General features: G+C 31.2%; 2 protein-coding genes across 2 annotated transcripts in view; both read right to left on the reverse strand.

Moving 5' to 3' along the window:
- LOC124542880 (ATP-binding cassette sub-family C member 4-like) overlaps positions 1–18,587 on the reverse strand; it is a 42,743-nt gene extending 24,156 nt beyond the window's left edge. The window contains exons 1-8 of the mRNA XM_047120775.1: positions 18,004–18,587; positions 9,308–9,553; positions 8,872–9,079; positions 8,209–8,434; positions 7,643–7,799; positions 6,735–6,984; positions 6,076–6,339; positions 4,176–4,343 (exon numbers count right to left, since the gene is read on the reverse strand). Of these exons, the coding sequence (XP_046976731.1) occupies positions 4,176–4,343; positions 6,076–6,339; positions 6,735–6,984; positions 7,643–7,799; positions 8,209–8,434; positions 8,872–9,079; positions 9,308–9,553; positions 18,004–18,077 (1,593 nt within the window). The 5' untranslated portion in view covers positions 18,078–18,587. The remainder of the gene's footprint in view (positions 1–4,175; positions 4,344–6,075; positions 6,340–6,734; positions 6,985–7,642; positions 7,800–8,208; positions 8,435–8,871; positions 9,080–9,307; positions 9,554–18,003) is intronic.
- Positions 18,588–21,202: 2,615 nt separating this feature from the next.
- Positions 21,203–22,995, reverse strand: LOC124537441 (COMM domain-containing protein 2-like). Its single transcript, XM_047114284.1, has 5 exons — positions 22,700–22,995; positions 22,542–22,619; positions 22,388–22,470; positions 22,135–22,308; positions 21,203–21,944 (listed from the first exon to the last, which is right to left on the reverse strand). Exons 1-5 carry the CDS (start codon positions 22,764–22,766, stop codon positions 21,630–21,632), a joined length of 717 nt encoding a protein of 238 aa, XP_046970240.1. The 5' UTR covers positions 22,767–22,995; the 3' UTR covers positions 21,203–21,629.
- Between the last annotated feature and the right edge of the window lie 1,311 nt (positions 22,996–24,306).

Below are 24,306 nucleotides of genomic sequence, written 5' to 3' on the forward strand. Positions count from 1 at the left end.
ATTATAGCAGACATATTTGTAATATACTTGCATTATAGTATTATTTTTCCCTAATAATAAACATACGACTCCTACAGCCATTTTTAAATTCGGTTAAGATGTATTTAAAAATTAAAAAAAAGATATGAAATCTATATCGTTTTAAACACTTCCTATTGTGACGATGTTTAAGCCTCAGTCATCGCAATAATATCCGTGCGATAAAAAAACAGCTTTCGGCCAACGATTGTACTTAAGACTCATTGTATCGTCTGGTAGTGTATCGCAAAGTCATGAGGATAATTGCTAAAAAGGCCTTTAATGTTATCGTTATCTATATCGAAATTACGCAAACGTATATCATTTGCTATTCATTGCCTTCGAGGCCTGATTGATGATTGGCATCGCAAGCGAAGTCCATTGCAAAAAAACTCTTGAGCGTGAAAACTTGCCGACAGAGGAACAAAGTCTTAGCTTCGCCAAAAAATCTAAGTCTTCGCTAAGGTTTAATTAATCGCGACAGCACAAATGTTTCCGTAATTTCAAATCTTATACAGCTTATTGGATAACATTTTCGAACGTTAAATATCGCTTAGGCAAGGTAATCTATAATAGTATTATAAATGTGTAACAAACTCAGTCTGTCTGTCGCTCTTCCACCAAACCGCTAAGCCGGTTTTGATTAAATTTGGTATGAGGCAAACTTGAACTCCAAGAAATGACGTAAGGAAGGAAGGAAGGAAGGACGGCTACATTTTTTTGCCTGACACATGAAAACCAACATCAAAACGTGAGTGAAGCCGTGGGCTACTACTAGATTTTATATAAATCATATTAAAAAATCACGTAGGTATAGATATAAGAGACCTTCCCTTTAGCATAACACAATCTAATGTTAGAACAGTACCGGTAACAAATATACAAGTGACAAGTTTACATAAATTATAACATTAAGACGTGAAACATTTTTAACAATGAAAGCCTGAACCGAGGTTACCTTAACCCATGTAACGGCTAACAAGAAGTGCAACTAACCCAAGTCTTTTGTTCAGTGTTTGTTTAGTTTTGACAAGGCGATGCCTTTGTTTATTACTTTGAAGACGAATGGATGACTAAACCCAACTTCATGTTTTAAATTGTTCAACAGGAAACAGTAGGAAAATATTTATAAATGGTAACATTATACGTCAGTAAATTAAGGAATATTATTGTAATAAATTGTTTTTATTCTATTACAACCTATCCCTTGCATTTGTTTAACGCCGAATATTAAAAGATTAATTTGAATGCTAGTTTATTTTTAAAAAAATATTTTTTAAACTATTTCAAATACTTCTAACGTTTATCAATAAAACCGAGCACATCACTATCTTCAAGCTTATATCATACCTACAGAATCAATCGACCTTGATAAAATGTCAATACTCATTCGAACATATCAAATATTTTATATCATTATTATTCCCACATACTAATAACGTAACTTGGTCTACATATTATATAATATCTCGTATTTTATATATTTATAGTTTGTTGTAGCAGAATTCTATAATAGACTATAAGTTTGTATTTTAAATATAGTTTTAGAATCAATAAATCAACAGACCTACAGTTTGAGTTATTTAAACAGAGAAATAAAAACAGGTCGTTATAATTTTATTTAAATAGCGAATATGCATCTTTAGATCCGTAAACTACAAACCGAAAATAAAAAAAAGATGTAATATTTTTTAAAAGTTAATTAATATTATAAATAAAGAATATTTAGATTACAATATTACGATAGCGTGTAATTTTATTATTTTATATTTAGTATACCTAAGTTAAATCTGATCTCATGTTGTATTGATTTGTTCAAAATATAGTTAATTATTTTGCTTTTTTTGCGTATTTTGTATTTTTTTTTACATCAGATATTTATAAAATAATCAGCTCATACTGATCCAAATATTGAATGTATTTGAAACTTTAGTTTGATTTTATGAACTCAATATGCGCGTTAAGAGATAAATAAATCGGTGATCATAATTTTGATCACCGTAATTGTATAAATTAAATCATCCTTACTCCTAAACTGTACTCGCACTTCCACCCGGCAAGTGATACTATATTGCCGATGACCGATGGCTCTTGACTCACGATAACAATCCTCATGCTATCAAGTAAATATTTCATACATACCTACCTATCGAGTGCCGATTGTCAATCGTAGACATTACAAATTCATACTAGTGAGTGTTTCTCAGGCTGTGATTAGAATATCAGTATCTATTTCAACATAGTATAAAACATACATACATAACAGTATTACTACAGACGGACTTAATGCGGCTTTCATCAATATACACAGTGATTCAAGATCATATGTATAATACGAGCATATAGTATTAAAGAAAATTCGAGTATTTCCAATCCATTTTATATTTATATTTGTTCTTCAATTTAAATAACCTATAAAGCTCTTACTGTACCCAGGCACGAATATATTGTATCAACAATAACAACAGCCTGTAAATTCCCACTGCTGGGCTAAAGGCCTCCTCTCCCTTTAGGTTTGGAACATATTCCACCACGCCGTTCCAATGCGGGTTGGTTTAATACATATGTAGCAAAACTTCTATGAAATTTGTCACATGCAACCTGCATGTGACAAATTTCCTCACGATGTTTTCCTTCACCGCTGAGCACGAGATGAATTATAAAGACAAATTAAGCACATGAATCAGCGGTGCTTGCCAGGGTTTGAACCCACAATCATCGGTTAAGATGCACGCGTTCTAACCACTGGGCCATCTCGGCATAGATTGTATAATAATATAAAATACTAAAACTCCCGATTTTGATGTATATGTTTTATGTATATTGGTTTAATCATTTTATCAGTTAGGTGTTATAAAAATTACTGCCTAAACTTTTTTGTAGATATATTTTGACTTAACTTTTGACGCTACTGTATGACTGTATGTGTTTTATGCATATTAGGGTTACGTGGTTTACTTTATATGGAATCGGATGTGTCGTCATTTTTGACTAATTTGGTCAAAGACTTTATTAAAGAGTTTTGGTAATATAAAATGCTTTGTACAATTGTTACAAGGTTTGCAGATGTAATATATACAAATGTACTAATGTTCTTAATGCGGTATTGAGTCTGTTTGTCTGTCTATACCTATCGCTCTTTCACGACTAAGCCACTGAACCTAATTTGGAGAAATGAGGTAAGTAAGTATAAAGTAAGCTTGAAATCATAGGCTTTTTAAGAAGAACAAAAAGAACAACCCTAAAACAAGAATAAAGGGTAAACCCTTTATAGCCAAATGATTATACATGTTTACTAATAATATTCATTCTTTTGTTACAGCGATTGGCATTTATATGTATGAATAAATTAAATAACTCATAAGATTTATATTTGTAATTATTTTCACAATCGAATGATTTCAATAGCAACTTAGAAGTGTACCTTCTCAGCCCTAGCAACATGTCTACTTCCTTGCACTGACAAATAAAAAAAGTAATGTTGTCCACTCAAGTATGACGAATATTTAATTGAATATTCGTTTACTTATAACCGTAAGTACCGCGTTAATTGGCGTTTAATAATTAATCAAATATTCTTATCCGAAAGTGTTGTGTAATCGTACGTAACTTATAATCTAAGGTCACAGGTTCATGTCCGGGCAAGCGTCACTGAATTATTACGAGTACGTATACGAGCTCATACGTTCATACACTTCTTAGCGAGTTACACTTGTCAGAAAACCTGTACGTGTCGTAAAAAACCACAGCTAAATTGTAACAGATAAAAAATTTTCAAGGTAGTATTTCACATCTCTAAAATGAAGATATGTTTATAATAAATATATCACAGCACATTATTAGCGGATAGAGTGCCAGCATTGTTCGTAAATCATTACTATTAATATTATAGCCAAATATGTTTATGAATGACTGAAATAATGACCTACAAGACATTATTTTAGTCATTAATTAAATTGAAGATGTCTTTGTAGTGTCTATAACATCATGATTTATTATTAATCATAATTAGTCTAATGGTAACTGCCATCGCAGACTAAAATATTCACAATATTTTGAAAATTTATTTCATTTATTTTCGTTATCGTTACAAAAAATACGAAGCTGTCTATTATATAAAGTGGTTTATGAAGGACAAATAAATCATTATATATTACCTTCTTGTATCTCATGCGGTCGTAGGGCAAGCCGAAGAGTATGTTTTGCCTGACGGAGGCCACAAAGAGCCACGGCTCCTGGCTCGCGTACGCCAGCCGCGCCCCGCCGAGCGAAACGCTGCCGCTTGCCGGCTGCAGCTCTCCCAGGATCACTTGTAGAAGAGACGACTGTATAAACAGGAAAAAAGAAATTGATTTCATGATAAAAAAATAAATATACGTAAAATATTTACTATATTATGTCCCGTATCATTCAATATCTCAAGTCAAAATGAAAAATCTTTATTAAATATGGAACAGTTAGGAAATTAACACCTGGGAAGTGAGAAGAACTGGTGAAACAAAATCAGCGGGATTTTTCTTTATTTTATGTACAGCGGGTGCCTATTACGAGAACTCGAATGATAAGATGAATAAACAATTTTGGAGCACAATTATTACATTGGCATATTTGTTAGTGTAAGAATAAAGCTTTAATATTTAATTATTTTAAGTTTATAAGTAATACACAGAATACCTATTATAATATTTTTCATTTTTAAAGTAAGTAAATGTCCTAAATAATGCTCCTGCGCCAAGAAAACTAACATTTTTATCATGAAATTCAAATGAGCAAATGAACTTGAATATAATTTAATTTTACGTTAATTAACATAAAGTTGATAAAAAGTGGCGAATTTATTTTAATTAACGCGTCAAATGCACGTCGCCGCCAAGTCATTGTCATTGTTACGGTGACTTAAACTAACAAAAACATTGCGAAATGTTAAAATGCCAAAACACTTTAAATTAAAATAAAAAAGTAATATAGTAAAAAAATTTGGTTAGGTTAGGTTTTGACTCGATATTTTTGACGAGAAAGCATACATATGTAGTCATTAGATATAATGAAACAAAGTCGCTTACCGCTGTCTGACTATGTATGCTTAGATCTTTTAATTAACACAACGGATTTTAATAAGGTTTTTTTAATAAATGTAGTGATTCGAGAGGAAGGTTTTTGTATATAATACACGGGCAATATAGTAAAGAAACACTGATAATTTTAGATGTTTCTAATGTGTTGTTGTAAATAAACAAATTCTGTAGAATATAAAGTATGAGCATTGCACCCGTGCAAATCCGAGGCGCTAAATGACGAAGAAACATACGCTACTTGTATATGCTTTCTCGTTCACGTAGCAAGTTCAAGGCCGGTCTCCTAAAGTCTAAATTTAGATGTCGCAACAAAACTTAAGGAATGGAGCGTAAAAAAAGGTAGTGAAGAAAATCGTTATCACGAAAATATTTAGAATATAATTTTAAATCGATAAATAGATATAAAATACAAATTAATGCTTACACTGAATTCATAACATAATTGTTCAATTAATTTACATGAATTATATAAAATATTATCTTATCATATTAAAGAATCCACATTTGCATATTATCAAAAATATATTGAGGATTATTTTATATGTTAGAGCCAACAGCGCAATATTTCACGACTGACCACTTAGGCTATTGTCGTCCCCAGTTCACCAACTTTAGACTTAATTTTAAAAGTAATTGGGAATATTATTTATTCCTTAAAATGGGTTTTGTATGAATATAAATAATTTTCGATGTAGCTCCATTTTGTTAACACGCTAATACCAGAAAACCTATAAATGGACGGTGGCTTATGATGATCGGGTCTCTATGCCCGGTTACGCTGTTAAGGGTAGAAAGGTCAATAACAAATAACACACAGAAAAAAAATATAACCGGCTGCCTTTTATGTCTCGATATCGCGCGGACCAGACCTTCACATTTCCTTAGTATACCTTAGATTTGGTTGCTCAAAATACATATATATTTATGTAAATATTGAAATAATGAAGACAGTATCAACAGAAGTTAAAAAGTGCATACTCACTTTGCCTGATCCAACTAAGCCTGCAACTCCAATGAACTCGCCAGGCTGAGCAGTTAATGATATGTTCCTCAGCGTGTGCACGATGGGGTTGGCTTGCCAGCTCGCGTTCACGTTCGATAAGACTAAGCCGGTGGGTTTCACTTTCGTATTTGTATTTTCTTTTTCCTTTTCTTTTTCTTTATCTATTCCATTGCTTAAGACATTAGCAATTATGCCATTCGATTTAGGTTCGTCTGTTTCCAATTCTTCAAGTGTCAAAAATTCCTAAAATTGTTTTATTTAATCATTTTCTACATTCAAAACATAATTGCTGGTATTACCTACATTTATATCTAACGTTTTTATTGATTAAAATTTATTATAATCTGTTCTAACTACAAGAGAAATAAAGTTAGATAAACAATTTTGGCATTTTAAATTTCAATTTAAGTAAAATAAAATTATTATAATAGTGAAATGAAATAGTGTTGTAATAAATAAAAATAAAGTAATCAACTGTTTATAGTGCATAATACACTAAAGCTTTTAGTAAAAGGCATAGAGTATATAATATATCAAGGGTTTGTTAATCTTTACTTCTCTGTAGAGTAGTGATAAATCAGTTATTGCCTTGTTAATCAATTTAAGAAAAACAAAAGGTAAGTTCTATATTAATATACCTCAAGACGTCTTATGGACACTTTGGATTCAGCTAGAAACGCCAGCGCCATAGGAAAGAATATGTTACAAGCCAGTTGTAACAAATTATAATATTGAACCAGAGAAAACGTAATGCCGGCACGTATTTCACCCCCTGCGACTACAAACGCAACGACTGCTGCGAAGAGGATGAACCGCTCCGTGAACACGCTGAGGGCTGTCGAGAAGCCCTTGATATAGGAAGTTCTTAATATGAACTTTACTTCGTATCTGAAATATATAATATTTTTTAAAGACTGCTCGGTTATATATTTTAAATACATTTTTTTTTATGATATAGTTTGGCGGACGAGCATATGGGCCACCTAATGGTAAGTGGTTATCATCAACCATAGACAATGACGCTGTAAGAAATATTACAATTCCTTACATCGTCAATGTACCACCGACCTTGGGGACTAAGATGTCATGTCCCTTGTACCTGTAGTTACACTGGCTCACTCACCATTCAAATCGGAACACAACAATACTGAGTACTGTTATTTGGCGGTAGAATAACTGATGAGTGGGTGGTACCTACCCAGACGGGCTTGCACTAACACCCACCACCAAAGAGTATAAATAATTCCATAATCATTTTCGAATTACTTTTTTTATCTACTCTTTATTCAATTGTTTATACACAAAGCGGGAAAATCGCTAAAGTTTTTTGTCTTTTATAAAAATATAAAAGCAAATAGTCAAACTACATGTAAGAATAAAAAAATGTTTACGAATATTAAAATTATGTGTAATGTTTGTCGGTTGACTCATTGCTTTAAAGTTGCCCTATCATTATGCAAAGTGAAACTTTACTGATATAGTGAGTAATTTATTCCAATCGTATTCATTTTTGATATACTTAATTTAATTAGAATTTTTTACATACTTGCGCAATTTATCCACCAGTTTTTCGAACGGTTTTTCCCATGCATACATTTTTATTACTTGCACCCCATTAACAAGTTCACTCATAACTTTGACCCTTTCGTCTGTACGTTTCGCTATCTTGCCTCTTAAAGCACCTTGACGACTAGATAAATATGCTAAAAGCAAACACCATAAAATCTATTTATCAGATAAATGTAATTCCATAAATCTACGATTATTGAATACATATATAATGTCTTCGTGACTAACAGTAAACAATAAGTTATTGAATAGAGCCATTACCTCAAATTACTATAATCATAAGTTTAACTTTATCAATATTAAACCTAATTACGGTAATGACTGAGGCAACGAACTTTAATTTATGAAACACGTTATAGTAATTCCGTATCGTACATATTCTTGTTACTGGTTGATAACGCACGAATTACTGGTACTGCAATAGTAAAGTAGGTATATTGTTTTTAAAACTGTTTAAGTTATTGATTAAATGATTTTAGGATACGTAGCCTGAAGATGAATTCAAAATGACCTTAAAAACAAGTATTATAAGGTCAAAATTACCTTGAACAAGTACAGTTTGTAGGAATATGACCGCAAGGGCAGCCAATGTAGCCCAGCCGATGTGTTGCCAGACCAGGTAAGAAACAACAGGGACCACTATTGGCATAACCCAAATGTAGTTTAAAAATAAAGCGGCTATATCGAAACGGTTAACATCGTTCGACATTAAGTTTATTACTTGTCCCGGCTCTGTTTTACTTAAGCCGATCCGGTTTAGCTTCAAGATCTAAAAACGGGAAAAATAAAACACATATTCAATACAAGCTGTTGAACCGTTCCGAGTTTTGCAACATATACAAAATAAATTCTTATATGTATGTAAAATATTCGACTGTAATTCCGAAACAATGATGTTCTAGTAATTTATAAGAATATCATTGTTCCGAAAGGGACATTTTGAATTAAATAAACAGTTTTTGCATACGTAAAGAGAGTTGAAAAAAAAGCACTCAAAATTTCACAGCAAACATTGTGTTTATTTTAACATGGACCTACAATTCGAAACGTCCTTTTGAGAACTATATTCATTTATTTAAATATCAAAATACTTAGCTATATTTGCCTATATTACTAGTACAAAATAAAAAAAGCTTTTGATTATAAGCAAAGGGAAAATTGTTAACAAAATTTGGCAACAAGCCTACAATATAATAAAATACTAACCTTTCTATATAACATTGAACAAGCAGCTATTCTGACTCTCATCCCGATAGAGCCTTGAGCTAAAGTTTGGTGGTTCAACATCAAGGCGGTAATTATCGTCAAAACATTCATTGCGAAATTATAAATATGAGCATTCCTATACGTTTCTGGAGTTTTATCTCCGGAAAAATATTCTATAAATAAAGCTAGACAATAAGGTACCATCGGCCTAAAAAGAAGAATTATAAATTAATCAAAAATTAAATTAATAAAAACGTGCATTCATTTCCGATCAAAATTGACACATTCGTACATTTTTAAAGTCGGTCGATAAGAAACAAACAGTCCTAGGAATAAATGATATTATTCCCTTAGTTGTTATGATTTGTTTTTCGGGATTTTTTTGTGTAAGTTATAAGTTACCACGATTAGTTAAAAAATATACAGAAAAACTTACCATAAAATGATAAAAAGCAGGCCTACAAATAAACCACACATCATGTATTCGACCCAGAAGCAACTGATAATTGCTCTGGTGAGAGAAGGTTTGCCTTTTTTCGTGTGATGTTTTTCCATTTCCCTATTCCATGCTTCCTCGAGCCGGTCGCCTAAGCGGCCAGAGTGATCACCTTTTCGAGCTTGCCATAGATCTTCTAACGTTAATCCAGTTTTGTAACCCCTTTTGAAAAGTCGGAAGCTCCACCTATGGACAGGGATATATTTTTATTTATTAGAATTGATTCATTTCATGCTAGAATATTTAGAACAGAAGTAGTTAAGATCTACAACCATTCCCAAAAGCAGAAGTTTAGTCAAATCAAAAACTATAACCTTGAATCGGTATGACGTCATTGACCTAGATCTAAAATAATCTGTGGTATTCATTATGGTTTCATAAGAAAATGTCGTCTTAAATATCTTCTAAGTTGTTATCAGACTTTTAGGAGTAAAATTAAAGTTGTTTTTTGAAATGAAGTAGAATAGTGTTGTAATAAAAATAAAGATGTATTAATCAAGAATTGTTTGCAGTGCAAAATACAGCAGAGCTATTAGCTAATCGGATGGAATATGTAAATCTCGTTTGTTTAGCTTTACGTATCCTGCCATTGAAATAAAGATAGCATCAGTAGTGTGTAAGTAGGTGTTTTTGTCGAGCAAGGTTTTTCAAGATATTTCAATGTTTAAAAATTCGATTTCATTTATACATATGATTTAGATTTGATTGACATGCAAATAATATTTAATTGTAAATAATGAATACTTATGTAGACCACTGTAAATTATATAGAAGAAAACTAGCGTTACGAACATAGTATACACAATCTATAACGACTTAACAGTACATTACTATCCAGGTGACTACAACCGTGAAATTTATTTTACTCATAAGCCCTTTAACTTTGACTAGCTCACCAACTAGCATCGCCAGCTTCACACGGATGGAATAACTAGATACTTAAAATGTATGTATCGTAATGCATACAATATTTCTACCATTGATTATAGCCGTCTTAACATAGATTTCATAGTTTAAGAGTTCGCCGTGTTTGGCAGTCAGAGAGACACGGCGCGCAGACTTTTATAATAGTGTTAGTATCAATATGTCCTTTATCTAGGTCCCAGACAACTAACAATTGATATAGACATATTGATATTGTTTATCTTATTCCTAATATATAATCTCAAGATAAAGACGCATGGGGAAGTACAGCAAAGGGAAGTATAATAAATAAGATATTTTATATCACGTTATCGTAATCAGCAACCGTAAACGCAGAGATATTCTTCATCTCCAAGACTTTATTCCGAACGAATAACATTCTAATTTAACCAGTTACCAACCATCAAAATATTAAACAACATAGGAATCGAAGTGGATGAGTGACAAGGACGGATATATATACAAATCGACCGCGAATACGAACGCGCGACATGTACCTAATGTTTATAATTTATATTGTTAGCGATGGCCGATACCGCTTCATTTTACTGCTACAACATTAAAATGCTTGGATTGTTCCGCACGAAACATAAATTTATCGTGTTTTTTATTTATGACAAATATTCATCAAAGCTAACCTTAATTTTCTCCTATTTTAACTTTATTTATTTATTTATTTGTTTATTGGGAAACAAACAGTATTACAGTCAATCAATTGAAAATAATTCATACAAAAATAAATACATAAACCAATTAAGTTTCCACCGATTACAAGTTCATTTGGAGCTAAGAAGAATAAAACGTAGATATAAACACACGTTGGCCAAAATAGAAATCACAGATTAAAATTAAAATATAAAAATTGATGACTTTACTTACATACTGTTAGGTATGTAATATGAGTTAGAAACTACTTATAACTTTCCAAACAGTTGGTCATATGGAGATAAGGAATAAAAACAATCAGTTCAGCAAATCGTTCAGCGTTTCTAATAAAAATTGGCAGATTAAAACCGCGTAACTAAAGCTGTTCGTAGATACATAAATGTTAAAAATATATATGAAAGAAGGAACAACGAAAAACAACAATGCTATACCTATAAGAATTAACAATCTGTAAAATATATTTATAAGATAAATTTAATTGAAATTTATTTATTATGAATCATTTTTAACAATACTTGTGACAAATTATATTGTATTTTTATTTTCAATATTGATGATATATCAAGCATCACAATCTGTTAAGTTTCATTTCGCCATTTTAATATCATCTTGGTATAGTAATGTGATTCGTATATGCATACAGACAAATTTCCTGTTAGAGATGTTAACCCAAAGGTTCCAAATTCATCTTATGAATATAGCTAATCAAGTAATCAACTATATTTTTAAACTAATCAAACTGCAAGTACTTTAATTAATAAGCTTTGAACTGACGAATTAGTTTATTGTAATTAGTTTGATGATATTGCGTCCTCAAAGCTTTTATTTGCTGACTACATATTGTACCTCAAAATCAAATAAGTAGAAAGCAAACTGAAAAGTATTGAAAATATAGTGATGAATGGACATAGCATTGTAATATAACATATCTGTTATATAGTGGGTTGGCTGATATAGCCCGCTAATGGTGGTGGTGAAGATCGTAACGCAAAAGTATAGGTATATAAATGGATTTCGTACATTCATTTTAAGGGAATGAAATGCGATTTCTTTTGTCTTAACATGCATTAATCCTTAAACTAAACAGATGATTATATCTGTTTAATTTACAGAGTCATACCATTATCTATTTACCAGTTTTTTAGTATGAGTAATTTATCATAATTATTATTATGAGTAATTTCAACTATGTATATCATGCAATTATAAAATTAAAGCATTCAAGCTCTGAGACAGACAAAGATAAATAGGCTGAAAAAGCCAAGGCTTAAGTTTGACGAATCTGTTGATTCGTCACTGATAAGATATCATATTTTTCAGTTTTATTTGATATGTCAATATCATGTCATTCAAGAGAGTACTTTTAGCTCGAGCCTAGGATTAATTAGTAACCAAATGTGATACTAAATAAGATAAGTTATATCTTTATAGTTATCATCTTTATTAATTGCTAGCCTTTATCCCGTATGTTTGAGGTCGTTGCATTGAGGTTTATAACATTTACATTTATACGATTATATCTCAATCAAGATAATAAATCTTTACGTTGATATACAACTACATACATATATTTATTGCTTTTTTTAGGGCAATAGTTCAGGCAATTTGAGAATGGGGACTAACTTATCTGACCATAAAAAACTCCCGATGTATTACAAATACCCCTTGAGAATGTATGGCTTAACTTAGTAATTGGGACGGGTGTCACTTGCATACTTTTAGTCCTAAACAGTACATATGAACTCGTTGTTATGCTATGTTATTTTATTAAAATATCAGGGCGAATGAAACATCCATATTACATATATAGACCTGGAATGATAAACACTGATCGTGTAGAAGTTTCATAAGTAGTTCGTGTTCTTTGTTTATTTAAAGCCTTTGTTACAATAACATAGTCGGCTAATTTTTCAGTTATAGTCGTTTAAAAGTTATAATACAACAACAGTTTATAATATAGACTTCATATAGATTGCAAACATCGTCGTGTTAACAACTTTGACCCACTTAAGTGGTGACTGGTGATGACAATGCTTTTATCTCCGTAAACATTCCGCTAGTCGATTGATCATACAAGTCATTGTTACTATATAATAATTTATAGTATCACGCGGAATTATTACATAAGAATATTAACCACAAATATAAACATTTAAATCGAATTTCAACTTGATTTTAAAAGTTAACAAAACCAGCATTATCCGAAATCATGTTATTTTTTTATATTTACGTTATCTATACATCTAGCTATGACCCAGCTTTGAATGCAGACAATACGTGTTTGTTTCATACAGTGTCATTCTCTATTACGTTTAACGGTTACTGTTAAGATTTCAAAGGCCATAGAGCGGAGGTAAATAACCAATAACCTTACTTAATAAACAGGCTATCTAAAACTGAGCTTTATTCATTCAAACGTTACAAACAGTTTAGCTTTATAACGTAGTTTAACGTTCAAAATAATTATACATGCAATCTGTACCTACTTCAATATCATGTGCACAGGACAAAAACAACAACAGCCTGTAAATTCCCACTGCTGGGCTAAAGGCCTCCTCTCCCTTTGAGGAGAAGGTTTGGAACATATTCCACCACGCTGTTCCAATGCGGGTTGGTGGAATATATCTACATGTGGCAGAATTTCTATGAAATTTGTCACATGCAGGTTTCCTCACGATGTTTTCCTTCACTGCTGAGCACGAGATGAATTATAAAGACAAATTAAGCACATGAATCAGCGGTGCTTGCCTGGGTTTGAACCCGCAATCATCAGTTAAGATGCACGCACTGGGCCATCTCAGCTCATGTGCACAGAAATAATGTAAAATTCGAACTGGTAATATTGGGGTCTATCTGCTTTTACTGAGCTAATCCATCATACCGTTAATAACACGATTTTTTTTCTCATGCGCATCATATATCTTGTAACATATCTAATGTCAAACTTTTGGGTACACTAAAAAAAATGTTAAACTGAATATTTAATTCAAGAGTTCACTTAAATACAAGGTTTTGATGGATGGAATTGGATTTAGCAAGGAATAATATTGTGTGAAAAATATATTATTATTTTTTTTACTTTAAAAGTCTTATGATTCTGTAAAAGACTAGTAGACACCCGTGGCTGCGCTCGCATTTAATGGTGTTGGTTGCCACGTGCTCGGCAGTCTAGGCTAGCATGTCCTCTCTTGGAATTCAAGTTGGCTTCGTACCATATTTCGTCAAATTCGGTTTAGCGGTTTGGTCGTGAAAAAGCGATAGACAGACAGAGTTACTTCGACATTTATAATAATAAATAATATTTATTAATTCCGGACTTATTTTCATATGTTATTTATAAAATTAATTAAATCCATAAGTTTAGAAAAAATCTAACAAACGGACAAACGGTCATTTTCATACCATTCATTTTTACATCAAAACATCGAAAATATAGTAATTTATTTTAATGCGTTAAATAGATAAGTAACTTTCACATTAAAACACATTACAATAATGATATTTAAAGGTAATTACTTTTATAATAAATTTTTACCCGATATCGGCGAATATATTTTTTTGGTGGGTCTCCAAAGACGTGCAAATTACACGACATACTCGTATCAGTGTGTGCGGTAACAATGGCATGTATTTGACAAATATTGACAACGTATTGACTATTACTTGGTGGTAGGGCTTTGTTCAAGCCCGTCTGGATAGGTACCACCCAGTCATCAGTTATTCTACCGCCAAATAACAGTACTCAGTATTGTTGTGTTCCGGTCTGAAGGGTGAGTGAGCCAGTGTAACTACAGGCACAAGGGACATAACATCTTAGTTCCGAAGATTGGTGGCACATTGACGATGTAAGCAATAGTTAATATTTCTTACATTATTGTCTATGGGTGATGGTGACCACTTACCATTAGGTGGCCCATATGCTCGTCCGCCAAAGTATACGATAAAAAAAAATTGTCATTTTACGACTTTATCATTTTATTTTTCGACCTAGGGGCGATCCCTCGCCAAGAGCATTCGCCTATTTCGTTGCAGTTCAAGAGGCCAATTCTACAGAACGTCACCGTTTAAATTCAAATTCAAATTCTTTATTTGTAAAATTTTTGAAAACAACAAAAATTTCGCCACTAGGCATACAAATATAAATTGGTACACATTATTACTTTACATTAATTGAAATATAAAAAAATAATTAACTGCTAAAACATAAAAAAAAAACAATAATAATAAAACATTAATTAAAATATGTCAAAATATAATATAATTAGAAATAAGATTAATTAGGAAAATAGATACGAACTTAGGCAAACATCATTAACTAATATCAAAAAATTCAGAGATTTTGTAAAATGTCTTTTCAATGAGGTATACTTTTAATTTACGCTTAAATAGAGGTATTGGTAATGATTTTATGTATTCTGGCAATTTATTAAATATCTTTACTGACATTCTAAAAATTCCTTTTTGCATTAAGGCCGTGTGGGAGGGGCTCAGATGCAACTTACTCTCGTTTCTCAAATTTCGATTATGTACTGAATGTGCTAGATTAAACTGGCTAGGATTATTTTTCACAAACATTGCTACTTCATAAATATACAAAGATGGAAAAGTCAATATATTTAGCTTTTTAAAGTGTGATTTACATGATTCTTCTACCTTTAGACCACAAATAGCTCGTATGCATCGTTTCTGAGCTTTAAATATTTTTTCCCAGTCTGTAGAATTTCCCCAGAAAATGTAAACACTTTTACTTTTCGATTCGATTGCGATAAAGTGATAAAATGTTAATAAGTAAGAAAAACTGAGCTTTATAACAGCACGCAACCTATTATTGCATAATATGTAACATTACATGAGTGACAGTCTGCAGAAAAAAAATTCAGATTATGTTTTATATAAATTAGAGACTTTACTCGGCTTTTTTGTAAGGCATACAGTTATGTCTGCAAAACGGTTGTTTTTATAGTGAATAAAATCATTGAAATAAAATCTGAGACATTTATTTTCAATGATAGTTTTTTCTGAAACGCAACTATTTCTTTTGCGCGACTTTACCAGCGAAATTTATAAAAAAAATAAATAATAGCACACAAACCTTCACTCCCCATTTTACTACCAGACATAAATTAGCTGACGCCCTGATAAAACTAACATCAGCCTTACCCTTAGGAAGATAACCTCGAGATTATAGATTTTTGGAAGATGTGCTAGTGGCACAGTAGCCAACGAATATAATAATAAATTGTTAGGAATGGACGTAACTAGTTAAATTTTATAATCATTTAATTTTCTTTGATTAGGGATTTGTGCACAATATTAATATTAATATACTAAGAGATAAACGAAAACATAAAGATGAGTATAGACATTAGCGATTTCTCGAGCATTTCCATATAATAAAACGTTCCAAATGCTTAATGCTTGACGTAATGCTGACGGCAAGTGAGCAATGTACCTTTTTTATCTTGCTTTTAGTGTTTAGTCTTCGTTGAAATGTCGGAATTGCAATTCGCTCGGTCTGTATTTGGCTTAATGAGTTATATTAACGAAGCAATTGAAGATGATTAATTAAGATTTACATTAATAGACAAGCTTTTGTGGGTACTACTCACTACTCACACTTATTAATTAGGTAAAATAAGGTTGTAATAAAACGTCGAGATTCGAGTGCTTGAAGTTCGTTTTTTAAAAAAAAATACATTGTCCATTATTTTTAATCTATACATATATAATAAATTTGGAGTGTCTGATTGTAATATTAAAAGAGCCCTTTATTGCATATGTATTTATTTATACTCGGTACATATACCAAAACAACATTTTTTTCAATTTTTGTCGGTCTGTCTATCTGTCTGTTCTGCCTAATATCTGGAACGGTTGGGCCGATTTTGACGGGACTTTCACTAGCAGATAACTGATATAATAGGGAGTAACCTAAGTTTCAGTACAGTTAATATTTTTACAATAATATTTTTTTTGTTATATTCAAAGGCGTACAATGTCGCGGGCACAGCTAGTAAAAAATCAAATATTACAAATATATATTATTTATATTTGTAATATTTGATCGTGCAAAGTAGATCCCCCAGCTTTAAATAGAGGAATGGGTTCTCATCATAATATAAAATTTTATTGTCGTATCTAGTCACTATAACTTAAGGGTTGATATGAATAGAAAAAGACTTTCTAAGGTTCAGTTACTATGGAGTTTCTATACAGATAATTCCTTGCACCTTTTCCTACTTCTTTTTGTAGGGGAGCAACCGACAAATAATATTATTATCAAACGCTATATACAGTATGTAGAAAATAGTTGCTGATTTATTACACCGAATGTATTAATTTAAAAGGGGCCGTACTAGTCAATGATTACTTTATCAAGCAATAGAACCGTTTAATTTATAATGCGCTTTTATTTTTATTTTATTTTATTATAAAATAAATGTAAAAAATAAATATTTGTAAAAGAGTAACTACGAGTATATTTGCTTTTTCTGAAGCTTTAAGGTCAAATTTAATAAATTGTAAAATAACGATTGAAACCTGCTTACTTAACCGGTCTACTTAAATTACGTATTAAGTAGGCGATATATGTATATATGCTGTTAATTTATTGTTTAATATGTCATAACTATAAAAATGCGAACAGTTGTAAGCGGATAATTAATCTTATGTTGAAAAAACAGTGTCCTTGTATGAAAAAGGAGGATTAAAAGCGGGGAGTTCAATAGAATAATAATAAAATAATGAAGACTTTCTTTAATCATAATTATGTTCGTATTTTATTTATGGCTTTAGATTCGAACTTGCACCACATTTTGATGCTAATTAAGCTTTAATTACACGCTAATGTCGACGCATATTTCAAATAATTATGTCAAAAAAATTTCGTTCGCTGTAATGGTTGATAAAATAATTACAAAACCTATGCTTGCTTTTACTCATTGTATGTTGTTTAATTTTAATTCAAAAATTACGTATTTTGATATAAAATAATATTCCATTTAAAATAAGCAAACTTCAAGTAGAAACAAACCAAGTTAACTCACCATAAAAATATTTTTGATAAAATATTTGCATTATCATGGGGATTTTTCTCTTTCAGCTCTACTTTTGAATCCATTTTGTATTATATTTTGTAAAAAAAAAAGTTTTAAAAACACTGGGTTTTCACCAGTTGACCACTAGCAGAATAAGTACGCACGTATTAAGTACATTAATTTATGATGTAAACATTAAATTCACAAACTATACACTTTATTTTGTATTCACATCAGAGGTTTTTAAAAATGAAGGTATTATTTTATTTTGAAAATAAATCACTTTTGTTTGCGGATTACTATTGCAAAATGAGATGGAAATTTAATAGCTTTTAGAGGATTCCACGAAAACTGACCGCACTATGTAATGTCGCCCAGACCACGTCTTGTTTCACAATGACAATGAAATCAAAGTTCCATTCATTATTTATAATATGTTTATGTAATGATAATAAGTACGAGAAATTTTTGAAGTCACGTATAGGGATTATATCACAGATAGAATGGTAAGTAGCGGGCCGGTCCGGACGAACCGGTATGAGTGCACGGCGCCGCTCTGGCGCTCCGGCACTCGGTCAGTGACAAACTGACGGACCGCGGGCGGGCGCGGCGTGCCGCTCACAATTCACATCTCTCGCTCTACACTTCCACATGATCCCGATTGTTGCTGAATCATTGGCGCTATAAATAATTATAGATGCTTGCCTCTTTAAATTCATTGTAGTGTGTGAGACTACGACATACATTTATCTTAAGCACCAAATTAATTCTACAAAATAATGGTTTTACACTACACACTAAGATACACAATGATTAACCATTAAAGAATACAAAAAAGGAGCTTAAAACACATTTTTCCTGAAATAGGTATACTATAAATATAGTAGGTAACTACTTCAAAAGGGACTACTTATATTTCATTTTTAGTACTTTGTAGTTAAAAATATAAAATTTAGGGGTAATGGCCAATGAACGTCGTCTTTGAAATCAAGGTTGAATTTAATTACATTATATAACTGATTTGAATTATTAAATATTTATATGTATAGATTATTTTTAAACGTTTGTTCCAGTGCGCACGAACAAACGATAGAACTGTCAATGGCTTAATCTACGAGAAAGCTTCAGAAAAATTAGTAAAAGCACCTTCATCATAATTTTTTTATACATAGCGTGTATGCATGCTCATTTTAAACATGCATGGCACCTATAAAGTACATGTGTAGTTATATATGTATAATTTATTCAAACCACACGAGGATAAAAGCCAAATATACAACATGTGACATACCATCGATGCAATATCAATAATATTGGTCGTGTGCTTGAATAATCTATAATATTCATTGTGAAATTTCCGAAAAATCATAATACAAGTAGATATACGAAGCTAAGTTGAATATTATTGTGTTATAAATAAATATATATGAATAAATAACTGTTAGCAGGTATTGCACAATTTAGCAAAGCTATTGGGAAATCGCATGGAATACGTAGTTACTTATCTACTACCCATCTACTTTATTTTATCTTCAATCTATTATATCTGATTTCTTTAAATTGAAATAGGCTGTATTTTTTAATATTTTTTTTAATATAGAATATAAAATTAAAAAAAAATTAAATATAAAAATACCAAATTATATAAATAAGTACTCGGAGTAACGTGAGAACTTCATGCAAATACATAGTTATAAATCTATATGAATTAAATAGCACGTCAAAAAAGACACAAAATTATAAATAGTAATACTAAATGCATATTATGTAGATAGCACTAATTGTACGAAACAAAACCAATGTTACACATAAAAATGAACCAAATAAAATATTAGAAAGAAAGGCAAAACTTTCCAAATATTTACACTTTAATTAATTTAAATTAATGTACTTGTGTACTTGTATTTATTTATGCTCAGCCTTAATCAGGCAAACTTTGTAGATAGTCTTCCTATTTTGACAGTTTTCTTATTTTAATCCAGTCTGTATCCGACTATGCAAAATGCTGGGCTGTTAAGGGTAAGTCTTGGAACATCGGTGAGGCACTAAAACAAATAAACACGTCAAAGTTTTAAACTCTTAAAGGTGTCCATGCAACCTTGGAAAATAAAACTATATCAGATTTAAAATAAAGATAGTAAAAATTAGTATGGTATCTATAGCCTTACTCCAATCGAAGTAGGAATAAAGATAAACCTCTGATTTACGAATTTCATGCGACTCGTTAAAAGCTCAACTAACTAACAACTAACAACAACTAACTAACTCTTAGTTGTGAACATATACTCGATATGTTCACAACTAAGAGTTTATGATTAATGTATGTTAATTCTTTATACAAACAACAACAGCCTGTAAATTCCTATTGCTGGGCTAAAAGCCTCCTCCCCCTTTGAGGAGAACGTTTGGAACATATTCCACCACGCTGTTCGAATGCGGGTTGGTGGAATACACATGTGGCAGAACTTCTATGAAATTTGTCACATGCAGGTTTCCTCACGATGTTTTCCTTCACCGCCGAGCACGAGATGAATTATAAAGACAAATTAAGCACATGAATCAGCGGTGCTTGCCTGGGTTTGAACCCGCAATCATCGGTTAAGATGCACGCGTTCTAACCACTGGGCCATCTCGACTCTTTTTTCTTTATACAATACTATTTAACGATTTATATCTACTTTAATTTTACTTCCAAAGTTTTGATAACAGTTATGTCGGTGCAGCAGCCAAATTATTAATTTGAAGTTTTCTGCTTCGCGCAGTGGTTATAAAAATAAAAATCACCAATGATCTAAAGTTTGACCATCATTGGCGCCCACTTGCGCTACGTCTGGGTTTTTTGCAACCCCGTACCCTAATTTAAGAAGAAATGAGAATAAGCACATAACATATGGTTTAAAAAAAAACGGTTAAGAGCCTATGTCACAAACAATTTACAATTATTACTACAATATTTGGTGCCTGTTGTGCATGTATGGAACAAAAGGATAGAGGCGCATTGATGGCGGTAGTGACTACTTACCATCAGAAGGCTCATTTGGCCTTATAATAATAAAATTTTTTTTTTTTTTTAAATACGACACTTATCTTATATTTTAAATTAATTAGTGTCGATTAAATCAACGTGTACATATATTATATAGGTGTATTCTTTTTTTTATCAAAGGAAAAGGTCATATAATAAAAATGACTCAAGTTTAATGCTTAATCATCATTTATTGTTATTAAATATATATAAACTATTTTTTATCTGTCCATAGAGATTTACTATATAATTGGTGTATTTTTAAATAATATTTATGTTTCTTATTTAAAATGGCTTTAGTTTATCGCCACCCAATGGCCAGTCATCTCTACCATAGTTCAATTGGATTGTAATTTGACACATTATGAGAATTGGGAACTAAAATGACACTGCTCATTAATGCTTTATAATTAATACCAATACAATTTTTTTCAGTACTAGATGTCGCCGCGGTTTCGCTCGCGTTTTAGATTGTTGGTTGTCACGTGTCAGGGCAAAAATGTATCCTATGTCTTTTCTTGGAGTTTGCTTCATACCTAATTTCATCAAATTCGGTTTAGAGGTTTGAATGTGAAAGAGCATTTATAATATTAGTATAGATAAAGATAAATTATAATGCCCTTTGCACTTTTCGAACATGTTGGCTTTTAGATTCTTTAAGGGCTTCCTCCAACCTATTTGTGAGGTGGACCAAGTTTGGCAGATCAGATTGTAGAAGGACATGGTTTATTACATGCTGACATTGACTAGCTGTCTTAGCTTCTTGAACTGAGGACACGATTTTCATTGAAGACAAACCACTTTTTTGCTTTAAAGTTTCATGTCTAAATTCCTCTTCACCTTGACTAAAATCTTTAGGACTCGATAACACAAAATCCATGGCAACCATGGGCTTTACTTCATCCATAGAATTCTTTGAAGCAACCTTAAAGTTAAATATATTAATCAATTAATAGCATTTATTAGAATATGTATGTATGCAGAATTATAGATGGTCAGAATATGAACAAAATGTTTAAATAAAAACTTGACCAATGTATATTATAATTTAATAAGATGTTGAATTATTAAAAAAAATTTATGACAAAAAGCCAATTGTTTTTTTTTTTTAATACCTGTACTTCAAATCTCCAAGTAAGATCTTGATAACTCGGATCTTTTTGTTGTAGCAAATTTAATGCTTCTGATAATTCTCTTTTCTTAGCATTATGTAATTTCACTATAATTTGCTGTTGTTCCTGGGAAAACCCTGCTATAGCCAGAGAAGACCTAAAGTTTGGCTCTGACAACTGAAATTTTTAAAAATATTTGTTTAATGAATATTATAAAAATTGTTTTAATTTTATAGTTTGAATATATGTTACCTACATTATGTTTACATCCTTCCACAATTAAATAAGCCAAAGCATAAATCAGATTTTGGACAACATTTAACGGAACCTCCAGTTTTTCTGTAAAATGATACTACAGTCAATATCCAACAATAGAAAAAAACTTATATAAACACATTTTCAAATTCTACCTGCAGCTATGCCACATTTTTTTTCATTCATCCCATTATTTAGATAGTCAATGGTGAGTTTGCAAAAATCAACCAAAACTGTAATGCAAAATGTATTAATAATTTATTTACATTTTTTAACATGAAACTATTATTTTTTGTGATCATGTTATAAAAACCTTGAGTAGAATGTTGATGAAGTAAACTCAAATGTTCTTTTTGTAATTCACTCAAAAAAATTATCATTATGGAATGTTTTAAATAAAATGCAAAGTTTTAATTTGTAAATTGTTTGATTAAATTTGTAAAATTTTAACTAATCAATATTTATGCCACTGTTATAAATCTAATATCAATAATTAAATATAACATTTCAATTATTTCATTAGTGGTGCATATCTTTTATAATATTAAAAATGAAGGGATAAACAAGTTTTTATTATTATGCTGTCAAAAGACTCAAAAGAAAACTTAATCTAATCCAAACGTCAATGATTATTTTATGAGTTTGACATCTGACAACTTGAATTGACATTGTCACTTTTGGTCCTTTATAGTCTGTATTGGTAAGGAGAAGTATCCCATATAGATAGTTCTTTACCGATTGCTGATTTGAACCCATACATATTTGACCAGCAAATTACATTGCAATTGCATTTTTATCATATTAAGTTATGGTATAGTTTAAGGGCTTAACTTACACATTTTATGAAAAATTGGGTATGCAACAAGTATATTCGAGCCCTAAAAAATTTCGAAGTTTGATCTAGGTAAGCTATCTATATACTAGAAATGGTAGAGTTCATTGACAACAGAGGTCATTTGAATTACTCTTATTGAAATCCTAGGACTAAACAATTCATTTTTTTTCCTAAACGTAGCACAAACATGCATAGAGTAAGAGTAGGCTTTTACAAGCACTTTTGAATCGTCATTTTACAATCAAGTGAAGCTACCACCGGTTTGTACCGGAAGGTAGATTCTACCGAAAAAAAACCGACAAAAAACTCAGTAGTTACTCTTTTTTAACATTTGCAAAAATACAGAGTCATGTTAATTAAATACAATTATTTAAATTAATAAATCCTGCTTGGAAGTCAACAGGTATTAACTCCACGCTTTTTTATCATCTATAAAATCTTGTATCGAATAATATGCTTTTTCTACCAATGTATTTTTTACAAACGATTTGAATTTACTAAACGGCATAGTTAAAAATGTCTGCGGAATTTTATTATAGAAATGGATACTTTGCCCCAAGAAGGATCTATTGACTTTGCGGAGTCGGAAACTTGGCGTTATAAGCTTATCCTTACTCCTAGTGCACATACAATGATTATCACTGATTTTATCAAACTTATCAATGTTACTGTGAATATACATAATATTGTTGTAAATATATTGCGACGCAACAGTGAGTATTCCCACTTTGTTAAAAACATCCCGAAGAGAGTCTCTAGCTCCAAGATTATAAATAAACCGGATTGCTCTCTTTTGTAAAATAAAGACAGATTCAATATCTGCAGCGTTACCCCAAAGTAATATGCCATATGACATAATACTGTGAAAATAACCAAAATAAACTAAACGAGTGGTATCAATATCAGTTAGTTGTCTAACTTTTCTAACCGCGTATGTTGCGAAGCTGAGTCTTCCTGTTAGGGATGATAAATGAGAAGTCCACTGAAGTTTGGAATCCAATTCTATTCCTGAAAACACCGTAGTATCAGCTACTTCAAAACGGTCACCGTTTAAAGATATATTATAATTTTGCTTGCTAACATTG

Source organism: Vanessa cardui, chromosome 2 (genome assembly GCF_905220365.1).
Source record: "Vanessa cardui chromosome 2, ilVanCard2.1, whole genome shotgun sequence".
Taxonomy (NCBI): Eukaryota; Metazoa; Arthropoda; class Insecta; order Lepidoptera; family Nymphalidae; genus Vanessa; species Vanessa cardui.